Below are 25,844 nucleotides of genomic sequence, written 5' to 3' on the forward strand. Positions count from 1 at the left end.
GTGACTTTTTCGCTTTAACAAAAAACTTTATTTTTTTACTTTGAATTTTATTATATCATATTTTCTTCTTCTTTTTCTTTTATCCAGCAGATCACTGTGCTGCGATATGATAATAAAATAAATAACTTCAAGGCAGTTGATAGAAACTACACATTACTTTCAAATTCTGCAAAGTGATATCAATTAAACTTTAAAAAGGAAAAAAAAAACAAAAACATTGGCATAAATCATTTTTAGGATATAGACTAGAGCAAGCAGCAACCCAATGCATATATCCCATTTCTGACATATATACACCTGTACATAAACACACATATATCCCTTTATATCCACGCAGGCAGCATCTGATAAACAACCAAACAAAGCGTTAACACATAAAAATCAACAAATAGCAACTCCAGTTAAATGGATTTTACAATAACAACAGCAACAGCGGTAGCAATAAGGGTAACAACAACGACGCCCTCAACATCAACAATAATAACAACATTGTTAACAACAACAACAACAATAACATTACCAATAGCAATCACAATAAGAACAAAACACAAACCCTAGCATTTCATAAGGCGTTCCAGGCAAATTTGAATAATTTTTCGTATATTGCAAATTTCTTCATCAATTTTTATGAGGACGTGAAACTTGAGCAATTTCAAAAAAAAAATTGCTTTTACATTATTCATTAATAATAAGATTGATTTTGCCCGCAAAGAGCACAAAAACAGAATCTAAATTTAAATGAAATTTAATAAAACCAATATACACAACAATAAGTTTATTTAAATGTTTTAAATATTATTAAACAGATATTTACATATAAAAATTAAAAATTTATAAATATTTGCAAACAATAACAGGTTTTTTTTTTGCATTTGCCTAACATTTATTGTGTAAAAGGTAATATTAGTCAAAGTAGTTTTAAAGAAAAATTCATAAAACTTTCATATACGTCACAAGTGGTGCATATATTAAAAATTCCACAAAGCATGAAAAGCTATATACTTGATCAGTGTGATTAGTAAACAAGATCTGCCTTTCTATGTGGGCCTCTAAGCGTCCGGATAGATTTTTGTCTGTCCATCTCTTTCTTCTTCTAAAGCTAAGATTCTAAAGAATTCAAACGTTTATCTCGGTGGCTTTCCTTTTGTCATTCTCTCTCTAAGCTTTAAAAATCTATAAAAGCCTGCCAAGATTATCCAAAACAATCAAAGAGAAATTGTTTTCCTCCCTTTTTCAAGTTACAATTTTTCAATTGCAGAGTTTTTCTATTTCACGGTTTTATATATGGTCTCTAATCAAATCTTGACATCATGAAAGAAGAATAAGTTAATGCGCCGACAATTGCCAATGAATGTTATAAAAACATGACGCGGTATGAAAATTCGCTCTTGAATCCGCACAAACTCCTATAAGGTACTGATGCAAGGTGTGTAATATATGTCATACTTTTTATTTTATCGGTTTTTTCAATTTCATATTAAATTAATCTATTTTCTTTTTTTTTTTAGTTGTTCTTTGAATTAAATGATTGAAGTTTTTGTTGTGATTTTCTTACTTCTAAATAAATTTTATTAAAGTTTCTCTTCCCCAAAAAAATTATATGAAATAATTGCTAACATATAAAGAGGATACTTGCCACACAGATGTAATATAGGTTTGTATGTTTGAGACACCCAAGGAATGCTTTCATTCAATTATGCGAAATATGCAAATTTTGCTATTTTTATACTTTAGTCGACTTTAGTTGCCAAACTCAATCTGCACAACATAGAATTTGAATTTGATGGGCGTTGACTGTTGACTCGCTCTGAAGACGAGTATATTTCTTTTTTTCTTTTTAATGCTTTTTTATTTAATTTTCATTGTTTTCCTTCTCGGAGCTAGACTTAACAATTTGGAAGCTAAAACTCTTGCATACTGTATTCTAAAAAAAAAAATATGAATTAGTTTATATTAATACAAATGTGAACTTGTCTCCTTAATGTAAGATTTAATTAATTACTTATATATAGGGTACGTAAGTAAAACATTGATTGTTCTTGCCATTACCCATTCCTTGTTCCCTTCGCATTTGATTAAAGCAATAATGAATACTTGTAAACGTCCTTAGTACTTACCGGTTACAATTCCTAAACGAGTCCGCTGCGGTAATAGAAAACTATTAAGTTTTGATGGTTTTGTGTTAACTACTAACGTAAATATTAAGCTGTATACTAAGGAACGTTACAGAGACGTCACAAGTCTTTTCTTCTTTGTAGTTTGGTAGCAAACTTAATATTAGAGAGTTTTGTTGCGAGTATTGCGCCAATAAAACGCCACAAAGGCTATGTCAATGTCTTCTCTTATCTCGAATAGCCGTTCAGAACGCCACAATACAGTTGATTATTTGCACATGAAAAAAACATCCCATCACCTTGACATCGTCGCTAAATAGGTCAGTTATTGTTATGCCAATCCATAATCTATGTGAATGGTTTAAGGACTTTATAGCTTTGCTTAATGAGAACTGGAAATATGTTAGTTTTCCTCATTAGGTATTAGTTTCCATTTAAGGATGATTTTAGATCTCTTCACAAAAAAGAGAATGGAATTTATGTAAGTAATTCAAGGCAGTAACGGGATTGCTATTCACAGTTCTCTACATTTGCTGCTTGTTTTTGGTTTGTTAACCGACACGTACCTTTACTTACCGTTTATTTGTTTCTCTCAAAGTTGTTGTGCTTAAAGCTGTAATGTAAACTCATCCATCATAAAACTTCCACGAATCGTACTCCTAAGGTTAGTTCGTTTCGCCTAAGATTTAACGACTCTTGCTATTGAAGATGTAATTTTCACTTTTATTTTCGGAAATATTGATTTTTCATGGCACAAGCATTCAAGAGGTGGAGACACCCTTTTAAATTCTTTACCTTTTTTTGCATATCAGCATAAATCATGTGGAAATTGTAAAGTACTACGAATCGTAGTATTAGAGTTGTTTTAAACATAAATGATTTATTACGAAATGGGGGAAGAAGATAACATTACGCTTTCCATTTAAATAATAAAAGAAAGCATATTCATAAGAAGTACAGCTTTCAAGAATGATTTTTACAAAGCAATTTCAAAATTGAACTTATTTCAACAATCAAGGAAAAAAAAGAGATAAAAGGAAATTTAATGGTTTCTAGGTCATCAAATTTGTTTTTCAACGGCAAGGCAAATGCAATTCACTTGAAACGGGGAGGGTAAACGGAAAAGTTTTTGCTAAATTCCTTTTAAAAACCCTTTCTAAACAGATGAAAGTTTATTTATTATTATCCCAAAGGAAGAAGTTGGATGATAAAGTGTTTATATGCATTGATTAAACTATGGTCGCTTGTATATCCACTGCATGTTAGCGAAGCATTAATAGTAGCGCAAAATGGTATAAATCAATGGAATTTGGCATATACATTCTCGATTGGGTCGGAATATAAGCACAATCTGCAAGCCTAGCATGATCTGTATTTTAAAATCCATACCAAAGCTAAAGCATGGTGCAAACATTCAATAAAGCGCTAAGAGCCCAGTGCAAAATTGTGTTTGTATGTTGTACTATTGCGTGTACGACCTGAAAGGTGTATGGCATTCGCCCATGCCCATACCCCTCCAACATTAGGATTCTTATGACTCTTCTCACCTCCTTTACTTCGGAGCACCATCCTGTGCCTGGCATTATGAAACCACACACCTGGTGTGTGATTCTATAGATAGCCTCGCATTCACGCGGGTTATAATGCGACGTTTCGTTTGTTTCTTGGCAGAATCGACGTGATTCCGTATCGGAGAAGCCCGCGCTTTTCATGTGATACATGAGCGAATTATGACCCTTACCGCGCCTTCCACAAAATATTTTCCTGGTTACTCAGGATGTTAATGATTAAATGAAACAAAGAGAAGAAAACCTATGAGATAAAATGCAAAATCGTTTAGTTACGCGAGTTAGACAAACAGTGGGTTTTTTTCGACAAATTTTAGCGTAGATTTAATTAACAATTCTTAGAAGATCTTCTCCCAAATCTGTAATTTATCCAAAATTGTATTTAAAACGCCCCAGTGCTTTCTGACGCAATTTTCGGTTCAAATATCAGGACTGAACCCTGTTTGCCGTTACCAAATACTGCGCTTATGTATTGTTTCGGAAACCAGTCACCTACACTAGGCTTAATCCTTATATATTTTTGACGAATCTTTTGTCCGTTGCATTCCTTGACAATTATTGTTCATATTTTCGTCAATCGCCAGATGCATAAAGCATCTTTAGTTTACATTAATGTCAGGTAAGGCATCGTAAATATTTATTCGATTTTACAACCTTGTCAACATTCTAGGAAATTCCCTTTTAGACAAACTAAGGTAATTTTCCTACAAAATAATTTTAGAAAATATGTCAATTTCATAATGACATAAAATAATAATTGATATCTGGAACAGCTGTGATTGCTTTGGAAGGAGGATTTCATTGTATTTATTTTAGCAAAAATAGAATCATTTCTCGATATTCATATAAAAACAAGTAAAAATATTATAGTGAACTATGGCTCACCATTAAACAGTCAACACCATTGGACTTAATACAGTTACTCATGTAAGCACTTTTCAAAATAAGGTGTTATAAGGGCAATGGCCAAGGAAGTGCTCCGATTCAAACAATTTTCAAATAGCAACCATACTTGGGCCAAAGCAACAAATTGTTACGTAATTTGTTTTTATTGATACGGTTCGTATCACTGAATCGTGGGGTTTTTTTTTTATTTGCTATCAATTCTTTTTCGTAGGATTATTTCGAATTTATTTCAGCAATATTCTCGACTTCTCGGCTCAAATTTTCTTTTCCACATGACTTTGCCTTCCGCAAATTTTAGTTTTATGTACACTTTTACAAACATATTACTATTACCTACGTTCATGGTGCCAATTTTATTCCGTTAATCCGCTTTTCCGCTAATTCGCTTTTTCGTCGGCCGCCAGCTGCGTGAAGCGTCGCGAACTTCCACTTGGTTTTTCCCCCTCTCGGAAACTTATTTTCTGGAAAAGTAAAATAATTAGTTAGAATGAAGTGGAGTTGGGACAACAACCTCAATATACCCTTTTATTATATGTGGTGTGGCGTGTAAATGTGTTACTGAAAGATTTATTAATGTTTGGGACTTTACTTTTGAAAATAATCGTGCGTCTTGTAATTGGTTTGCAGAGTTATTCCATCAAATGTTTGATTTTCGGAACAACTTGTAATGAGAAAAATATGATAATTTTTGAAAAATATTATGAAGTAGCAAAAATCGATGTGCTCTCGCGAGGCAACTTTGATTCAAAAATTTCAACAACCCTAAGCCAAAATTTAAATACAAAGAAAGAGTAAAAAACCCTCTATTAATAATTAAGGTATGGAATTCATCATCTCGTTCTTTTTCAATTTTCGATCTTTGAAAAAATGATTAGAAGCTATGCAATTTTAAAATATTTTTTGGTCATTTTCATTTATTTGGAAAAAACTTTAAATTTTGCACCTTTGATTATATCGATCAATTTTGAATTGATTTAAGCTTATTTGTCCGGCCGTCCGCATAAAATTAGCATAGAATCTGAATTCAATTTTAACGCACAAGAGCACGTTCCTGATTCAATTATCCATAAATTGGATGAAATAAGCAAACACTCACCCTATTGGTTATTCCAGGAATCGTAGGAATGTGCATCAAATCGTTTTGGAAAGTTGCGTGATGACATCGCAAGCCAGTGTAATTGATACTTTTCATGAACATTTGCCCATGAAAAAGCCTTATTCGGGTTGGGTACTGCGCGTTTCCTCATTTTCGACCAAAAACAGCAACATATCAATGATTCAGAGCGCTGTTTAGTGCTCTGTAGGCGAAATAAAAACAATTTTTTCATGCGATATATCACAATGGATGAAACATGTACTCATCCCTACACCCCAGCGACAAATCGGCAGTGTGGTGAGTGCAGAGAGACAGGCGAAAACAGCTCAACAGGGCCAAAAACAAAAAGGTCAACTGAGAAACTTATGGCATCCGTCTTTTAGAATGCACAGGGTGTAATGTTGATCTAACAGTAAATATTATGTAGGATTATTACTACGTTTGAGCAACGCAATTGCAAAGAGATCACTCTAATCCTACGGGCTTTTTGAGTGATATATTGCATGTGCAACGACACAGTAGTTAGCCTTCGGTACCACCTATAGAAATTTAACAACATTTCACAGTTTTCTTCAGCCAAAACAAACACTATATGTTTACGTTTCATTTCAATCAAATGAATGATTTCGCTGTTTTACAATGGGACGTGTACAAAACACGCACATTGGCTTTCAAGTGTAACAGCAAAAAATTTTTCCTTATAGAGCGACAATGCCTTGAAATTATAACCTACTAATTGTGCCAAAGAAATGGGTGCTCAACTTTTGAAATTTAGCAATTCCGTATCTGTTGTTGTTGTTGAAAGTTTTTCATGTGCAAACTTTAATAATTTTATTCTATTTACCAACAAACGTGTTTAAATATGTATGGATGATGATGCTGCTCGCCTTTTCAGTGTTCAATATTTTCACGTTTGCGTGAGGTTGAATATAATAAAAATACATTTTCGGAAGCTCGACTCTCCAGGATAAAATCAACAGTTTGACGCCACAAATTTATGTCATTAAGGTGAATGAGCTGTCATAAGGTATTATTCTCACAAAAATAATTAATTAAAACCATAAATGCCTATTATATAACAACATTGGAGCGCAAATTTTGATCGCATAATGTCAAATAAATTGAAATTGATTTTCAGCTTAAAATATAATAATAAATTTTTGAGAATTTTGATACATTTTCTTGGCGGAAATTATGTTTACCCTCATGTTCTATAAACCTCTATGCCATATATTAAAAATTTTAATTAATAGTTATCAGTATCAGTAATAGTCGTTTATTAAATAATTAAAAATGTTTAATAAAGCAGAAAATGATATCGAAATCTTGAATTTAGTTAGAGTGTTTTTGGCTATGAACGGTATCATCAACTTGATCAATAATACGTTAGAGTAATCTTTCAGTTTTCTAGCTGCCCCTCTCTGCAACAAACGAAGTCTTAAGTAAGTTATTGTAATGGTTAAGTGTCTACCCATAAAGAAAGTCTAGGTTTGCGGTAAAACATATCAATATACCTGCGCTTACGGGCACTGTTGCGCGTCGGTTCTTCAACAGACAACAACAGCAAACTAATGCTTTTCCATAAGCATGACTCTGAGCTAAAGAAAAGCCGCTTAATGATAACCTCTTGAATTAATAGAATCGTTTAAAGGTGTATGCTGCCAAGGGAGCAGATTGGTTTAAAGCTTTTACAAATAAAATTCCCCTTATTTTCTAAACAGCCCTTTTCAATTTTTTTTCCAAGTGAATAGTTTAAAGATAGGTCGGTCACCACCTAATTGGAAAAGTACAATTGAATAGACGCCTTCTAAATTTGATTAAGAGAAAGTTATTAAAAATGCAAAAAAGGATTCAATAACTGCCCCATACGTACATATGCATATGTGATGTTATCATCACACGTGTCCACCTGCGTTGTATGTCCTTGCCTAAACAAAGTTTTTCATTCACGACGGAAACAGACCAACGCGTATATTTCATTTATTCGTTTACACTTCGTAGTGTGAGAAATTTGTTTAGTTAACATATATGTACTGGCATTTAAGGAAAACGATAGTCTTTAAAGTTTTATGAATAAAAATTTTATTACAAACATTAACTGCATTTGTGATAATAATATTTCCAAGCAGTTGTATAACTTAAAGAAAAAGATAAGTAGGGCAAGTTACAAATCTGCAAAATTATGAAATCTTTTGATTTTCGCATATGTTTTATTTATTAAAAGTAACGATTTGCACTCGAGGGTTCGGAAGTAGAGCCAGTTAAAATTTGTCTTCAGCTACAACGTACGGCGAATATGAAACTTCGAGAGTTAGATAAGAGCAAAGCGAATTTGGACGGACTCTGATACTGATGACGGTCACATATCTTGCTGACAAATCAATGTCAAAAATATATCACATCTTGGACTGATCAAAAATATATATGTACCATATTTAATCCTCGTCTTAGCGCTACCATGATGGATCAATTGCTTTAAAGACACTTCCGACCAATTAGTTTCATTATTGCTTATAGTTTCAGATTCGCTTGGGAGAATGGTTGATCTATTGTAGTTATTTCATTCTTATTAAAGTTAAAAAATGATGATATGGATGTGTGATGACGTTAGTAATATTAAATGAAATATTCTTCAATGCTTCTATCCGTCTTTCAAGTAACTTTCTTTTCATAAGACTTATCTAATCTAGGTCCAATTACGAATTATTTAATTCATTTATGGCCCTTTGCAAAACTTTCTAAGACCATACCCAGAGATTTATTCTTTTTGTTGCTCGAGCATTAAAACATTTAATCAATAATCTACCTAAGTTTTTCCGTCCGTCCATCACTTATTAATACTTGCGTTCAACCCACATGTCGCAACTTTTGAGATACTTTGATGAAATTGTATAGACTAACATGGATTGGCCCAAGGATGAATGCTATTGAATTCTTTTTTTCGGTCCATGTAACACCTTGATTCAAAAGCCGCTATATTAAGTAAGGCGATATAAGATATCCCTAGCCCACTTTAGTGTTTTCGCTTTTTCTTTTTGTTCTTCTTTACTTCCCTTTTTATTTTTTGTAACCTATAATGTCATAAATAGTTAAGCTTATAATTTAAATCAGCTAAAGTCTTATAGTACCTGTATTTTACGTATATTCATTTGAATAAATAAATAGTTTAATACAACATATTTGGAAGTGGATAACTCCGCAGAAGCAGGTAAAGTACGAATAAAAATTCGTCATCCCTCACGTTTTCTACATGATTTCCTAACTATGACAGGTATCTTCGTGCAAGAAAAATGTTTTCAAAATTTTCGTCATGACAATTTTTGTAAAATTAATCACCTGAAGTTGAATATGTTCAAAGTTACTGCAAAAATAAAGATACTCTTCTGTACTCCAAATAAATGAGATCTTAATTGTATCACAGGTATAAAATCTAAAATGAGTATAAGTAAGGGAATATTTTGAGAATCTATTCAGTACAAAATTTTATATTGCCGAGTCGCATTAGCAAATAATAGCAATAAGTTTTAATAATAACTGCCGGAAATCGATTGTGTAACAAGTACACGCGTCTGAGCATTTCCAAATCGAGAGAAACGTTACTTCTTCGCTGCAGACTAGAACACATAAAATACAATACGCAGTCAGATCGCTCATATCAATTCCGAGTTCGTAAGTAAAATATCACTTCAGTATAAGTTATTTAAGGTTTGCTTTCAGTACCTATTTCTTGTACCATGTTCGCAATTTGAAAAGTTATTGATGTTCACGACACCGTATGTATGCATACGTAAAACATAGATTCATTTAACGCTAGGAAAACATCAACATTTTGGCCACTGTGGCCTGAAGCGCTAGCCCTAATTAATGCTCTGACCTACATCGATATTGATCCACCGATATGTTCATTCTTTTCTCTATGTACGGAGTATGTCCATATGGTATAGGTGTAGCTAAAGCGCAAGAAAATTTTGACTTTGGATATATTGGGTAGATTCGCTTAAATACATCCGATATATATTAGCGTTTAATAAAAGACGGATCAAATAGTCTTAATGGCACAATAAGCAAAGAATTTGAGCTTAAAGTCGCGACACAGAAATCGACTGCGTGGGAGACTTCATGATCCAGATTTTACTTAAACTGTGTTCCTCAAATTAAGTAGAGCGATGAAATTTTAGAATCAGCCAGAGGGACACATTAAAGCCTATCCAACAACAATTCAAGTGGTCAGACCAACGAATAATAAGACCCCGACAATGATTTTTATGAAAGAGCTAATCATATATAGTTTTTTTCTTTGGATCTTCACGGTTGGGATGACATAAAAGTAAAAATTGTAAAGAGAATATATGTTCTCCTTTGACATATATGTATGTGTATAGAAGATTATGAGTAAAATGTAATCTTTTCTACAACCAAGGAAAAGGGGAAACTTTGGAAAGCTATAAGAAAATAAGAGTTTTGCAGAATGTATGTACGCCTTGAATTTGTAGAAACACCGAGTAAATAGGAAATGAGAAAGATTTAGTGTTTGTCGACATCCGTATGATGTATCCAAACTTTTGCTTCCGAACCAAATGACAGTAGTAATGATGATGATAGAGTGAGTGCGACTTTCATATATTTTGCTTCCTTTTGTTATCAACTGCTCGCTTCGGTTTGGAATGATATCTTTGGTCAAATTTATAAAAAGGTTTGGTTGTCCATAAAATGTTTGTCTGAGAAACTTCTCATTCCTAGCACTCATATTTATATATGTATTAATATAGAATATTTTATTAACTTTTTAAGGACGTAATGGATACGCAGGCTAACAAAAAAATCACAACATCACATTTATTGCCCAATGAAATATGGCTGCAAGTTCTCAGTAACTTATCGCATGGAGATTCATTACAGACCAAGCTAGTGTGTAAACGCTGGTGCCGATTAGTTGATGAGCTTCGCCTAAAGCGAAAATCAAAATTGATGATTACCGGGAAAAACTTAAAACAACTTTACAAACTTACAGAGCATCAGGATTTGAAATACGCAAGCGTAGAAATAGATGATAGGGGAAATAATTCTATCAGTGACATCGATTGCGGCTTTTTAATCAAGATTTTCAAACGCATAGGATCTTATATCGTTGAGCTGAAAGTTTATAATCTCTCAATTCTCTCGGAGCTTAAAATTCTTTTACCTAATTTGAAGGAATTAAATTTGTCACAGAGCCTTTCATACAAAAGCGCACCCATGGATTTAAACACATTCTCAAACCTTAAGTCATTGTCGATGCCTATGAATGGCGACAAACAACAATCTGAATTATTGCCGAGTTTGACAGAAGTGACTGGGATGCGATTAGAAAAATTATGCATAACTATTAAAAGTAATATTGGCGAGTGTTTGAACGTGTTAGCAGCGCATGCATCCTCATTGCGTTGGCTTGAGCTCAGTCTTTCTTCGAGAAATATAGACTGGAGATGGCAACATCAATTGCAAGAGACTTTTAGTAAATTTACTCAACTGGAGGTGTTAAACTTGAGGCACGTTTACGATAGCGAATCAATAAGATTTATTTTAAAAACACTTTCAAGACGAAATCGCCTTAAAACATTAATTTTAAGTGTTTTCTGTGATTATTTGGAGTTAATTCTCCGAAAGTGGTCCGACTCTTTAGAATGTCTGGACTTTGTGTGCTTAAACGTTACACCGTGCAGAGCGAGAAAATTAAAATTGATGAGCGATAGATTGCGTAGCTTAAGTTTGAATGCCTTTGGATTAGCCGATTTAGATCTCCTTTACATTATAACTCCAAAAGTCAATGAAAAATTAACTGCATTGGAGTTGAGTTCCTCGCAACTGGCTGGAGACATGTTCTGTACTCTTGTGCAACGTGTGCCTAACTTGATCACGCTCAATTTAAAAAAGCATTGGTCAAACATAACTGATATTGAAATGGTTTGCATATTTGGTCATCTCAGGCATTTACGGCATCTTTTCCTACAGCCATGCGTCAGCGAAAATGATATAAAATATCTTTGCTCGAAACCTAACATCAGCAATCTAACAGAGCTTGAAACACTTCAATCATGCTTATGCCCTTTGAAAGTCATTCATATTATAAATTCAAATATTGAATTTAAAGCATTGCAAAAACTCGACATTTTCGGTTGTAACCGAACTAGAAAGCTCTCCTTTCCTGAATTCGTAAAAATCAGCGAACACTTCCCCGCTCTTGAAAAACTACGCATTTTTAATTTAGATTGCGGCGCTCGTAATGAAGAAATGCGTGCCTGTTTTCCCCGTTTACGTAAACTAAAATACGATAGAGGTTTTTAAGTTGACTACTACTTCTGGATACTGATGAAAAGAAGAGAAACTGAAAGGTAGATGCAATATTTTTTAAGAAACGTTGAACTCAACACGTGTGGTTTCGATTAAATTCCCATCGTGTTACTCTTTTTTCGATATTTTTTTGTTTTGCTTGAATTAAGAAAAAAAACGTGAAATTTTTTTATTAAAAATAACTTTTGTATTAAGATACGTTATACAAAAATAAATTTAAAATAAAAGAATCATTAAAATCATCCTTTATTGTGCGAATTATTATAATGAAGGCTTCTACATAGTGCAATTTATATAGAATGACTTATAAAATCAGACGAAAGAAGCTGTGTTTTTCGGAACCCGTTTTGGTGTCCTGATGATAGACGGGGCCGTTGAAAGTGCAAAACCAAATTAATATCAAAGTATTCCCATCAGCAAAGCATTCTGGACCATAATATAACGACATCGACAAGTTGTTCTAATAAAAAAATAGTCGACAAATTATAAATTCCTGTTCTCTGTTAGAGAGCACTAGCATATTCCTTGAAAGTATTGTAGAAGATTGAGGCAAGAAAACTTGGCGCCGTTGGAACACTTTTTAAAATGAATGAATGAATGTTCCCTTTATACAATTATTTATACATTAAAGGGTCTTATAAATTTGTACAATATATTAGTTATAGCCTTTATTAATTTTAATACACCCAGTTCCATCTTCCTATTGCATGCCTCTTCCTTGAAATGAATAGCATCCGCTCTTAATATTATTATGATTGCAAAGTTTCATTCATTACTGCGACATGTGTATCGAATAAAAGAACTTGGAGAGTAGAATGCGGAAAGCATGATGGTGGGTATGCGAAATTCGGCCCCCGAATATATTCGGATATAACTTTCTCACTTGTTTTCGTTTATTTATGTTTTATTTTCAAGTCAACGTTTTCATTGTCTTGCAAAATTTTTTGTACTACATGCCTACTATCTATGCATGTTAATGGTCTGCAATCTCGCCTATATGTCTTCTTGCCCATAGAAGCAGTGTTTAATGCAACAATAGGCAGCTCGGAAAATCAAGTATTATTTGAAGATTCTAGAAAATGGGACAGAAGATAATTCTCACTAAGATTCCAATGTCCTCAGCAAGCGTTCCAAAAAGAGCACCTACTGCGAAAATACTAATTTCTCTCTCTTAGTTTTCAACCTCGCGAATACACATGACAGCTAAGCGAAGCGAGCTTACTTTTGTTATACATTTCTTTGTTGAAATGTTTTTTGCTCTTGCCGCGGTACGAACTTCCACTGGTATCTATCTAGTAACTACCAAGACAGATTTCCAGTAATCTTTCAAAAATACGTATGATATAATCCGTATGATTGAAACGTAGAAGGGGAAATTAAAGACTCTATGACGTTGATATTGACTTTTGCCTATAATTCGTGGAAATAGGAAAACTATTGATTTCCGAAACTACAATTAATTCGTACCAAGCCCAAGTCAACATGATAGAAAATATTTAATTTAAAATCAAAATGCGTAGTGGTTATTGAAACCGGTTTGTAACTTTCTAGAATCCGTATTGTAAGGCCTTCCACTCCTCCATCTCACCGCGAAAAGAAACTAGGATATATTTCGCTTCGATTAAAAATAAACGCAGTTTACATTTCGTTCATGATTACCTTTGGATATAATAAAAAATGGTGATGAGTGTAAAAATTCAGAAGATTTTTTTTCGAATGTTGTTAAATTATACAAGCCATACAATATTTTACCAAGGATTGCTTAAATCACACTTTGTCAACGAATTACTTATAAAACAAATTTACTCTTTGGAAAACCCGTGCAAAATAAGTGGAGCACTAAAGGAAATTCGCGGTACCATAAGCGGGTTTATGTATCTAACACAAAGGACGGCAACCAGTAAATAGTAGAGTGTTACAAAATTACATAGAAACATATTGTAAACAATTACAAGTGCTATATCAGGTCACAATCCACTATTAGATACCCTACATCCTCCTAAGTTTATTGGTTTATCGATCATCGAAAGCTAGGTGTTATGTGGAAAGTGGTCGAAAAAGTTGTCCAATCTCAATCATTTTTAATAGCGATCGTCGTTGGGCCGCAACATGTCGGTGTACCGAATTACATTTCAAGTCAAGCGGACAGACAAGCTTAATTCGTCTCCTAAAGTGTTTCCGAAACGATCGGTATAATAAAAAGTGAGTTTATCTCAAGTTCTTCTGGGCGTTGCGTACATCTACACAAACTTAATATACCCTTATACCAAAAGTGCTGTAGGACATAATAAATCAAAGAATTTTGTAATCGTTGTAAAGTTAGCCTATTAAGCGAAATTAAAATTTGTATGAAAGAATTTATGCCGGTATCGAATAGAATAAGCGATCAAATAAAAGGAAAGGTGTTTTGATATTATATTCACAATAACAATTTCTCTTTGTGGAGTGATGAACAGTTGCAGATGACACTAGCGCACGACAGCGAAAATAAAAGAAATACTAAGTAGATTTAAATCAAAATCAATAAGGCACTTAACAGCTAATCTTACGTCGTAAGAATTAATTTAGCTAAGATTGAACAACTCCTTGCACTCGTCAAACGGTTACAACGCAAAATGTCGAGCAGGTAAGCAAAGTATGAAATTAATATTTATATGTATTTATGAATATAAGGAGAAGACCACACATAAACCAGTTTGATACATGTTTCCATACAGAACATAATTTTTCTATTCCCAATCATTCATTGCAAACTGTAAAGACTGCAAATGTTTTCCAAAAATTATGTGATGCGTACATGGCAATCTTTTACAACACAATGCAAGCAATAAATTTCCGATCCAAATAGTCTTAGAGGCTTTAACCTATTAATGGTGTGATAGAGTAACCCACCTATCTCGGAAGTGATCCATTCTAGATATCTACCTTATCATTCTTGTATCTGTGTAGTCTTTGTCCTTCTGCTACATCCCTAGAGCTAAATCTAAAAAAAATTAGAAAAGCAATATCATCTGCGTCACACTCGCACGCTTCGCACATATCGTATTACTGTTTTCATCTCCTATACATTTTTATTTTCTTTTACTTTTAGGAACGTGGATGGTGGAAATGCAAGTGAACAAATTGTCTCGGAAATTTCTAACGCAAGTTACGATCCCGTCCTAAAGAAAATACGAGCTGGTGGAAAGGTAAACGCTACACAATCCGTTTAACAGAAACTGTTTCTAGTCTTTGGACGAATTTCAATTGAAAATCCCTTAACCAAATGTGTCTCGAAATGAAGCCGCTATAGTGTGTAAACCGGTGTAAAGAAATTTCTGTGTTCCAGCTTTATTTTCTATCTGTAATGAAAACCTTATTTGTGAAACATATTTTGTAAATTTATTCCATTTCCATAAAACGGTATGAAATGAGAAGGAACTAATTTATTTCTCCTTGCTAAAACGCGCATGAGACAACTTGGAGAACTTTTCTCTATGTAAAAGAACTTTTCTATATGTAAAAGACTATAATTCTTTAGCATTTAAGAAAATTTTACCACATTATTCAGTTGTTGTACAAGCTTGGTGGATTAGGGGGTCTCCTCGGAAAAACATCAATCACAGCTCGAGATTTCTTTACATGATACAAATATGTGAACGGCTTTATCAGATGTATGTGACGACTGGTAGCGAACAAGTTAATATACGTTACGAAGGAAACGAACAATGTAAACATCTTTAATAAGCATAAGCATGTTAGGCATAAGTTTTATGGTTTAATACATTTTTGCTGAAATTTTGCTAAAACTCTCTCCGGCACGTTTAGAAAATTGCATTCACACATATTTTAATAATTTTTTCACTCACTTATTTCAGGATGTGGCGGACACTTTTCCGGATATGCAGACTGACAACAATATAAACGCACCCACATTACCCAATGAAATGTGGTTAAAGATTTTCGGTAATTTGTCGTATGGAGATCTACTGCAAGTTCACTTAGTTTGCAAACACTGGCGCCAGCTGGGTCACGCCGAACTAAAGCGTAAAGGGAAATTGGTCATTACCAGCCAAAACTTGGAGGATATTTGCGATCTTGTGGAGAATGAAAGTTTGAAATATGAAAGTGTTGAGATACGTGATGAGATAGATGACAAATTGCTCCAGTTCAACAACGCGCAGCACGCACTTTTATTAAGAGTCTTCAATCATTTAGGCAAAGATATTGTTCGACTGAAACTTTTTAAAATCTCAATTCTCTTACTGCTTGACAACCTTTTACCGAAGCTGAGGGATATGGATCTGTCATCTTTGAGATACGATAGAGGCGTACGGGCGGATCTTAATAAATTTTCAAATCTTAAATCATTATTAATGCCATATAACAGGCTTTCAGTATGTCAATTAACATGGACTATCGTCGGATCGAATCAATTATCTCTAGCAAATTTAGAAAAGTTGGACGTAGCTGTTAGTGATTCCGTTGCATATAGCTTAGACATGATAGCAATGTGCGCATCTTCATTACATTGGCTCAAGTTACGCCTTGGGGTCCATACTTATTTGGTATTAAAATCTAAATTGATAGAAACATTTCAAAAACTTACTCAACTGAAAGATATAGATGTAGGATGTACTACTATAGAAGCCAAAAGGACTATATTAGAAAATATTCCGAAGGAAACTCGTCTTAGAACAATAATGTTAGGTAACGACAGTGTCGATGATGATTTGTTAGAATTAATTGGACGAAAATGGGCTACCTCCTTGAAATGTTTACACTTGACGTGCAACGAGATAACGAAAAACACTGTAAAACAACTAAACTCCTTGAGCGGCAATTTGCGTAATTTGCAATTAAGTCAGCGTTGCAGTCCTACAGACCTCCTCGCTAGTATAGTCCTAAAAGTGAATAAAAAGCTAACTGAAATAAAGATTTTTGGCGTAACTCTGAGCGGGTATGCACTTCCCGTAGTGGTTGAGCGATTGCCGAATTTGAAAAAATTTGATTTGCATTTCAGCCACAATGAGCGCGTAATATTTGACCCATACATTGACGATTTAACTGAAGGAATGTATAGCGTTTTTCAGCGGCTCACCCATATGCGCCACCTTGTTCTGACTGCACCCTGCATCCTACATGACATAAATTGTCTTCGCTCCCAACCGAACATAAGTAATTTAAAAAGACTTAAAACACTTAAGTCATGCTGGTTTCCTATTAAGACCCTTCAGATGTTAAATATAAAATGTACATTTAAAGAATTAATCAAACTTCATCTCAAGGCTTGTCGAAGATATAAAAAACCCACCGTTTCAGACCTTCTAGATATAAGCAAATATTTTCCTGCTCTTGAAGAATTACATATCGTTAATTTCGACTGCAATGACAATGATATTCAAGAAGCGCGTAACAGTTTTCCGCGTTTACGTACAATACAAATTGATTTAGTTTACTGACAATATCACGAAAGAATAAAAAAGAATATATAGAAAAAATCTGTTGTATGATAACAAAATAATAAATAATTTGTTAATAACAAGTGCGCTGGAAACTAGTTCTTTTAATTGGATTCACAAAAATGCAGAGCTGTGCCAGCTACTGGCACAGGTAATGTGCCAATAAAATGATTGTAATCCGAAATCCCATGAAGCAAAGGGCACATAAAATTTCATCTCAAAAGTACTGAAATATTTCATTTTGTAAACTTTTGATGTATTACGTCATACCAAGAGCCCTTGACTTTTAATTCACTATTAGCTTTTATTCCCTACAAAACTTATAGTGCATAGTATGTTAAGTTTTTTGCTACTACCCAGCATTATTATAACCTTTTCTGAATCGATATAAGATTGTCTGCCCGTCTGTATGTCCAACCTATAGATCGCAATTTTTTTTGATATTTTAATGAAATTTGGTAAACGGGTGTTGTTTGACGGATGAGCAAAATGCTTCGAACCGGCCAACTTCGGCCATTTGCCATTTCAACACTGTTTGAGGAAACTCGCAGAGCAATAGTATTTCGACATTCTGAATTGGTATAAAATATTTAGTTCGGTTACGGCAATTTTTTATGAAGCATAATTTTCACTTGATTTTTGCTGAGTGCACCGAAAAGGCGGACATGTCGAAATCGATTTAGAATCTAATTGGAGAGAAACCAATTTTTTATTTACGATTTCTTAATAGATATCGAATGATTCGTTCTAACCCGAAGATAACTACTCTTTATTTTTTAATATCTAACGTTACTCGACGAATACACTAAGATAATCTCTGAAACTTCAACTAGCGATAAGCACATGTTTTGATATATAAAGAAAAACATATAAATGAGAAAACTTTTCATCTTCGGAAAAACAAAAATAACTTGTAACTTAGTTTTTTATATAACTAAATTTTTTCTTTCAAAATACAAGGGAGAGCTTATTTTACTGCGAATTTGTTTTGTTGAATTTAAGAGAAACCTGTCAATACATACGCACATAACAGACTATATAAAATACTACAGTGCCAAAGTGCAAGCTTTGCAAATGTGCATAACAAACTTACTAGATAACTAACCGAATAAATCAAGTGAAACTTGATAAAGCCTTATTCCGAGACAAAATAAATTCTTAAAGTATACAAACAAGTGTGAATAAAGATTTTTTAAAGAGTGTGAAGAACGATAGCCAGTATAAAAATATTCAGTTTGCATTGTAAAAAAAAAAAGCAAATTGAAACAAAGCGTGAAATATTACGGATAAGCACTTAAGAAAGAAAACGAAACAAAGTTAACTTTTGTCAATTTAGAAAACTAGAAAAGTTTTGTTGCAAATTGCTTGTGTTTCTATTAAAAGTCGGTTTTTTTTTTTTTTTTTTTACTTTTCAAATATATTCCGATAAAGTGCATTTGTTATTCCATTGTTTATAGAAGATGTGGTGCATAGAAATATTAAATGAAATAAGTTGATCTTTAAAATTTTCTTTCTTTTTGCTTGGCTGAATCTTCTTCTACGCTACGTCCCCTGTGATACATACCACACTTGGTGGATATAAGGCCAAGGTGGATTTAAGAAAGGCCCTCTTTTACATTACCGAGCGGCTTGAAATCAAGTTTTGAATGGATTTAAGTTTATTTGTCCGTCTGTCCATCCTTTTATCCATCTATCTGTCGGTCCATCTTCTTTTTTCACATGTATTGACACTTTCACTGAAGTCAAAGCCATGCCGGAACCGCTTTCCCGTTATCTCAATATTAAATTTGTATCGCTCGTAATATCATCCTTGGTTCCCCGTCTTCCACTCGAAATAATTGCTTCATTAACATTAAAAATACTCTTGGAAGCCTAAACGAAACAAATCTTTTCCGTCTATCACTGCTATTATAAAAAAGACTAAGAGAAAAGCGAAAAACCCAAATTTTCATAGCTTTCGCTATTGAATAGGCGTGGCTAATTTTTTTTCTTTATCATGGAAATTTATGTCTTGGGTGAAAAACACACGGAAGGCAAAGGAGGTCTCATGGGTATCCTTGAGTCGATTTGGTTCATTTTCAAACTCCTTTGCAAATTCGAAAAGGATGCCTTCATTTTTACGAATGATATATTATTTACCACAGATATTACTATGTTTGGCACGATGACCAATGGCCAGACAATGGAACCGAGTTTTTTTGAGATTTTTGAAAGTAGTTTCTGGCCGTTGACAAAAGATGAAACTGTGATATACTAAAATATTGGGTAGGCGCGACCGATTTTTCCAATTTTTATACAGATACTATAGCATCGTCCAAAAAATACATGTCCAAATCTTTGTAGGTTTGTCTGCTGGGGTTTGTGAGTAATGAGCTAAAAACCAATTTTCTTTCCCGTTAAGAGACAGAGATATTCTCAGTTTACGTGGTACTGCAGACGTGTCCTTTGATCGATTTCCAATGGCAATATGCGTGCAACAACCTCTTATGTTCCCGCAAATTTAAAACCAATAGCTTCACTTTTCTTCCCGGAGAATTTTTACAGCAAAAACGAACAGACAAGTGGGCTTAAATTAATTCAGAATTTGATGCTAATCAAATATATTATATATATATATATATATATATATATATAGGGTGTGTGAGGCTATGTTCTAGATGTTGCAAACATTTTGACAAAACGAATGCGCTTCTTATCCTTCCCTAACGGGTATAGAAAATGAAAGCACAAAAGTGAGTAACAGCGTGATAATGCATTAAAGTGTCAAGACCAGTTTATGCTGTGAGTAAGACAAACACAGGATCAATATCATTTAAAGCAGTAATGACGTAAATTGATTACTTCAAAAGTGTACATGCGATTGCACATAAAAGACAGAAAAAGGTCAGCTAAATTCTTTGAACCTTTTTTAATAAAGACTGAGGTAATTTTTAATGCAAAAATTTTTTCAACAGATATTAATTTTATGCTACTGGAAAATTTTTAAATAAAACCCGTACTTGCGACGATTTCTTTGAAACGTTAAGTATGCTTAAGTGCGATAAATTATTTACAGTCGTTGGAGTATTTCGTAATTGATTTATTCGCTACTTTAAATTAGTGTTGATTACACCTGCCTTAAAGCGTAAGGTCGACAATCAAAATAGTGCGAAAAATTCATTCTGCAGAACACATGTAATTATTTAAGTAATTTATAATTAAATGTCCTTTCAATCGGTGAACATGCGGGAATAAAAAGCTGAATAAATTGGTTTAATCAATCAGATGCAAAGCGGTGATAAAACGTGATTATATCAAGTAAAGTTGCGAAGGCAATGTTATTTAATTAATCCTTATACATTTATAAACGACATTTCCTTTGTATGTGTGATAAGTCTGCTTAATGTCCGAGCATTGCTGCATTTCTTTTAAAGACTTAATGCTACATTTTCTTAAAATGACTCTTGATCGAAAACTTTTTTAAAAACAGGAAAAAAACGAACGAATGAGAAAATTTTATTGCGCTACAATAGAATATTTTGTATCCATCACTTTCATCTCGAAAAGGAGTAAAGGAAACTAAATTTCTTTCTTGTTATCATCATTTCTTTAGAATATAAATGAGAATTTTCAATGTGTGTCAGAGATTTTTTCAACCTACGTTGGATGATAGGAGTACCCTTTAACTGATTTAATCCATGACTCTCTGTAAGAAGTTTTTGCCGATTTTGAATCCGATATATTCCGATAATTTTTGCGACTAAAAGAATGCTTATCACAGATATTACCCAGGTGGACAAACGTATACACATATACACTTTAGATTTAAAGATTCTCTTTGGGCGATGCAAACGTTTCGACAAAAAAATGAGGGGAAAATTAAAAAAAAAAAGCGTCGGTAATTTTTGAATCGAGCATAAATAAGATAAAAGTGAGCATTAAAAAAAGTCGTATCTTGAAGTAGGACATGATAATTTTAATGGGTGAATGTTGCTAGCGAAAAATTCAATCCTTTACTAAATAATGCTTTGGCTTTGCGTAATAGAAAGTGTGAATGACAAATAGTTTCCAACAAACCTCATTAGGACACTTTTTTTTGTTTTCTCTAGGTTTAAATGGTTATCGTATGTCTAGTGGTTCAGGATCAGTCATCAGTAGACAAACACAGGTACATTATACCAGTGTATACTCCAGTTCACTTCTTGAAGTGATAAACTCTAACACTAACATTTTCTTCTACTCGCATGCATATGAATCAAATAAGTTTTTGAAAATGAAAAAATTTGAGGAACCTTATATTCAATTAATTTTTGGTATAAAACATTTTTTATTATGACAACGCTGACCTTTTTTAATCAATTGAGTTAAGATCAAATTTTTGTAGTAGTTTTATGGACTGTTTATGAAATTCTTTTCCATTTTTTTATAAATTTTTTAATTAAATAAATTTGAAATCCCTCTAATTTGCCAAAATGAAAAATTGACTTTTAAGCACATTAAATGATGGAAGTCGATCAACAGGAATCTGGAAATTCTGGCAGAAATGTAAATGCGATAAAAGACAATAAAGATGAGTTTTTTCTTTGCAGTAAAATTGAAACGCGTATCTTTTTCTTTTATAGAATTTCAAAAGAGAAAAATTAAGGCATCTTGCTTGCTTTAGATGTGTTCCACTCATATTGCAAAAATTAACTGTTTTTTGGTGAGCATCATAATAATTGTTTTCCTTCTAGATACGTATATGAAAAGCTACCCTTTAGTCTTCGAAAATCCTAAAGAAGTTCTAGAAGAACTCTTTCGAATTTATATCAAACGATTCGCGACCTTTAATGGCGGTTCCAAATACTGCGATCCCCGAAAGGACATCAATCCCGGGAAAATATTAACGAGCATTCGAAAGAATTGGATAATTCATCAAGAAGTCGCTTTAAAAGACCTTGAAATAGCTTTACGCAATGAATACACACTCAACTCTGTAGCGCTAGTAGGTCCGATTGGTGTGGGCAAAAGTTTAGTAGTAAACAGCTTGATCGCCAACTTTCCATGGCCTGATAATGTGCACACATACGCTTGGAACACGAACGTACGAGATGAAGCTGAAAAATTTTATATGCTTCGAATGATTATTCAGCAATTCTCGGATTGTGGGCGTAATCTATTGATTATAGAAAACCTACAAGACAGTGATCACGCCTTAGTGCCTTTGCTTAGTGAATTAATTAAGAGAACAGTTAATAAGCATAAGAAGATTATCGTTTTCTACGTATTTAATTTAAGTTCGGACGAATATCTGCGAGAAGAGCAACAAAAATTTCTCACAAAATCTTTACCGCTCGTGAATATAGTCAATTTTAATGCATTTACCGAAAAAGAACTTAAAGATTGCATATATAGAGAAATGAGAGTAGAAAAAATCAATTTAAAACCAGAAGACTTCAATAGAATAACTCTAACAATCGACGTAGCTCAATCGGGCTGTAGAAATGTAAACGAGAAAGTATTAAGTTACGGCAGCGTTAAAACATGATTACTTATTTTATAGTAATTTCTAATTGATATATGTTTTGGTCTTAAGCTTTTGAGAAACGTCTTATTATTTTGTAAAAATAAACAGCCGCAATAATTTTTTAAATTGATTTCTCAATGCTTTTTCTCATCGAAGTAATTGTTGAAGTGCTTCGGCTTCGGCTTCGGCTTGTTGGATAATTTCTGTTTTGAAGAGAATTTCCTTTATGTGATGAGGTCCCCAATTAAAATTATTATTTGTATTCGAGGTGCGCAAAACGTCTTTGATAAAATCTGGCGGAAGGGGTTACTTTTCAAACTGTCTTTTAATTCCCAAGTATTTGCCGCTTAAAGAAATGTTTGCAAAACAAGTGTGTGTCAAAGTCAAAATGCAATGTATATAAAATTGGAACTAGAGCGCCTCGGGCAAATGTTCGAAGTCCTACCCTATATGCAATTTTAAGTTCATATGAAAGAACTTTTTGTTTTATGTCCGCCCTATGGACATGTAAGTCACATTAATTATTGGCTCAGTCCAATTAAAGCCACCATCCAAAAAAACAAAATGTGTTACTTATCTTTGTCATTAATAAATTTAGGATCGTTGTGCTTGCCACGTCGACCCATCTAGTTGTTCGCTTGTGTTCTTGGTTAGAGAAACTTTTTTGTGGTTGTAAAAATAAAGATCTCGGCTTTAAATTTATGAAAAATATTGAAAGTTCTTGCACGCAGGTTGATATTGAAAATTGCGAATACAATGAAAGCAATTTCTTTCTGCGCAGCTTCGGAAAACTGACTAAATACAAACGACTTTACATTAAAAGTTCTGCCAAGTTCTATTCAATAATCTACAGCAAAAAAGCTTATCTTGCCCAGTAAACGAGCCAAAATGCCTCTTTAAAATTTGCCAAATTTATAAATGTATATCAGGTCGACATAGTTTCGGTTTGATATGAGTCCAATACTTTCGGTTCATATTAACTAAACTGATCGCAACGACAACAGTATTGACTGCCAAGATTTGATCAGACTTAGAGCAAAGAACGAAAAATACCAAATACTTACCCACAATAACTTATGTGAAACGATCGATTTTAACAATATAACTTAATTGAATTAAAGTATTAATCGGGTGTCGTGTACTTGCAGATATTCCTTCTATAGCAAATACTATTTTTCTCATTCCTTTTCATGTTTCAAAATATTTTTTTGTACACTGTACCATTTCTAATACAAGAGTGTATTAAGCTTGTGTAGATGCATGCAACACCTAGACGAATTTAAGATAGACGCGCCTTTTATTGTGCCACTCAGTTCAGAATCACTTTCTGAATCGATCTAAGTTTGTCTGTCTCCCTGTTCGCCTTGTTTTTTTGTAGTCCATCTACAACTCACAATAGTTGAGGTATTTTAATGGGATTCGATAGACGGACGTGTTTTAGCCGAAGAACGAGCGCTGTTGAAAATGGTTCGGATCGAATTACTGCCCACCTTAGTTCGAAAAATCATTACATTAGTAACAGTATTAAGCGAGGTGGAGTAGGGTATTTAATGGTGGACTACGTCCCATAAAATGTTTTCACTTGTATTACCGCCAGACATAATAAAAGCGATATACAATGTAAATCCTCTTTATTGATATTTATTGATTGTAAATTTTTGTTTTGATTTAATAAAAACTTGATAAAGTAAACAATGTAAATTTCATAATATACGTAAATAATCGGCGTGCCTGTTACGCACATAAATAACGCAACAAATGTGCCAGTCTTGATCAGTACATAACATATTGCACGTATGCTCCATACGATACACATTTATGTGTTAGTGCAGTAATTTGAATAGTAAGATATTTCTCTCGGTACATGCGAAGAGTTGTACATTCAGCTGAATATTATATAAATGAGGAATAGGTGTTGTAAACATCATATGAACCGATTGCTTAACACAGAAATCACATAGAAGGATTGACGAATTTAAAATTTGACGTTGATCAAGAATACATGAACTTTATAGGGCCGCTGAAGCTTCCTTTCTGTTATTATTGATTGATATTCAGGGGAAATTTAAGAACCGTTAGGATAAATATATGGATAAGAGCTTTAGCGTGAATCTCCGTTAACACGGATATCGAACATCATCCCTAAAAGATTGCCTCTTCTTTGTTTCTCTATAATCATTTAAATCACATTCAATGCACAATTACATGTCAGGCTTTCTCTCACATCATTTACATGGTATTATAATGACTGACTTTCATTTAAATTATTTTCTATCAGATAAACCATCGCTCATGTCAAAAGCAACAATAGACTATAAAATACAATTAAGTGCCCGTCAATAATTACACTTTAGCGATCATAAAGTGACGGTTTATCCGTTTATTGCCTTTTGTTTCAATTCAGAAAAACGTTATAAACATAAAACAAAAAAAATCAAAAAACAGGAAAATACACTTAATCACATTAAACATCTTTCCACTCGAATGAGTTGAGACTGTAATATAATTTTGCATTATTTTATATGCTATTCAGATTTCAAATAAAGCATGTGGCACTATGATAGTCGCAAATTTTACATCAATTTTTGTTATATTTTCGAAAAATGCTTTTAAAATTAAAACGAAAAAATTATTTAATCTTTTTTTTTTTTTTATTTGTTAATATATGCGAAATACTTTAATAGGTTTGCATACGTTTCTCTGTTTATGTACATTTTTGCACCCTACACCGCTTGCGAAGCAACAAAATATATTAAGTTGTGCGGACTTGAGATACACCGAGAGACTCCTGCTATCTGTCGTATTTTCTTGTGTTCAATCTGCTGACCGCAATTTTTGAGTTATTTTGATGAAATCTGATATTTATCGATGTGCTGCACGCTGTTGAAAATGTCGCGGATTGAA

At 33.3% G+C, this 25,844-nt stretch overlaps 2 protein-coding genes across 2 annotated transcripts; both read left to right on the plus strand.

Moving 5' to 3' along the window:
- The first annotated feature begins 10,481 nt into the window (after positions 1-10,481).
- On the plus strand, positions 10,482-12,008 carry LOC119635449. The gene has a single exon (XM_038030260.1). It carries the CDS (start codon positions 10,482-10,484, stop codon positions 12,006-12,008), a length of 1,527 nt encoding a protein of 508 aa, XP_037886188.1.
- Positions 12,009-16,253: 4,245 nt separating this feature from the next.
- On the plus strand, positions 16,254-22,961 carry LOC119635450. Its single transcript, XM_038030261.1, has 2 exons — positions 16,254-17,405; positions 22,168-22,961. Exons 1-2 carry the CDS (start codon positions 16,292-16,294, stop codon positions 22,959-22,961), a joined length of 1,908 nt encoding a protein of 635 aa, XP_037886189.1. The 5' UTR covers positions 16,254-16,291.
- The last annotated feature ends 2,883 nt before the right edge of the window (positions 22,962-25,844 follow it).

This window comes from Glossina fuscipes, unplaced genomic scaffold (assembly GCF_014805625.2).
Source record: "Glossina fuscipes isolate IAEA_lab_2018 unplaced genomic scaffold, Yale_Gfus_2 26, whole genome shotgun sequence".
Taxonomy (NCBI): domain Eukaryota; kingdom Metazoa; phylum Arthropoda; class Insecta; order Diptera; family Glossinidae; genus Glossina; species Glossina fuscipes.

What these genes read in the sequence shown, in the direction of transcription:
- LOC119635449 (XM_038030260.1), top strand. Translation starts at nt 10,482, where the DNA reads ATGGATACGCAGGCTAACAAAAAAATCACAACATCACATTTATTGCCC.
- LOC119635450 (XM_038030261.1), top strand. Translation starts at nt 16,292, where the DNA reads ATGGATCTGTCATCTTTGAGATACGATAGAGGCGTACGGGCGGATCTT. An exon ending in CAATGATATTCAAGAAGCGC is followed by an intron (nt 17,406 to 22,167) that starts GTAACAGTTTTC and finishes TTTTCCTTCTAG; the next exon opens with ATACGTATATGAAAAGCTAC.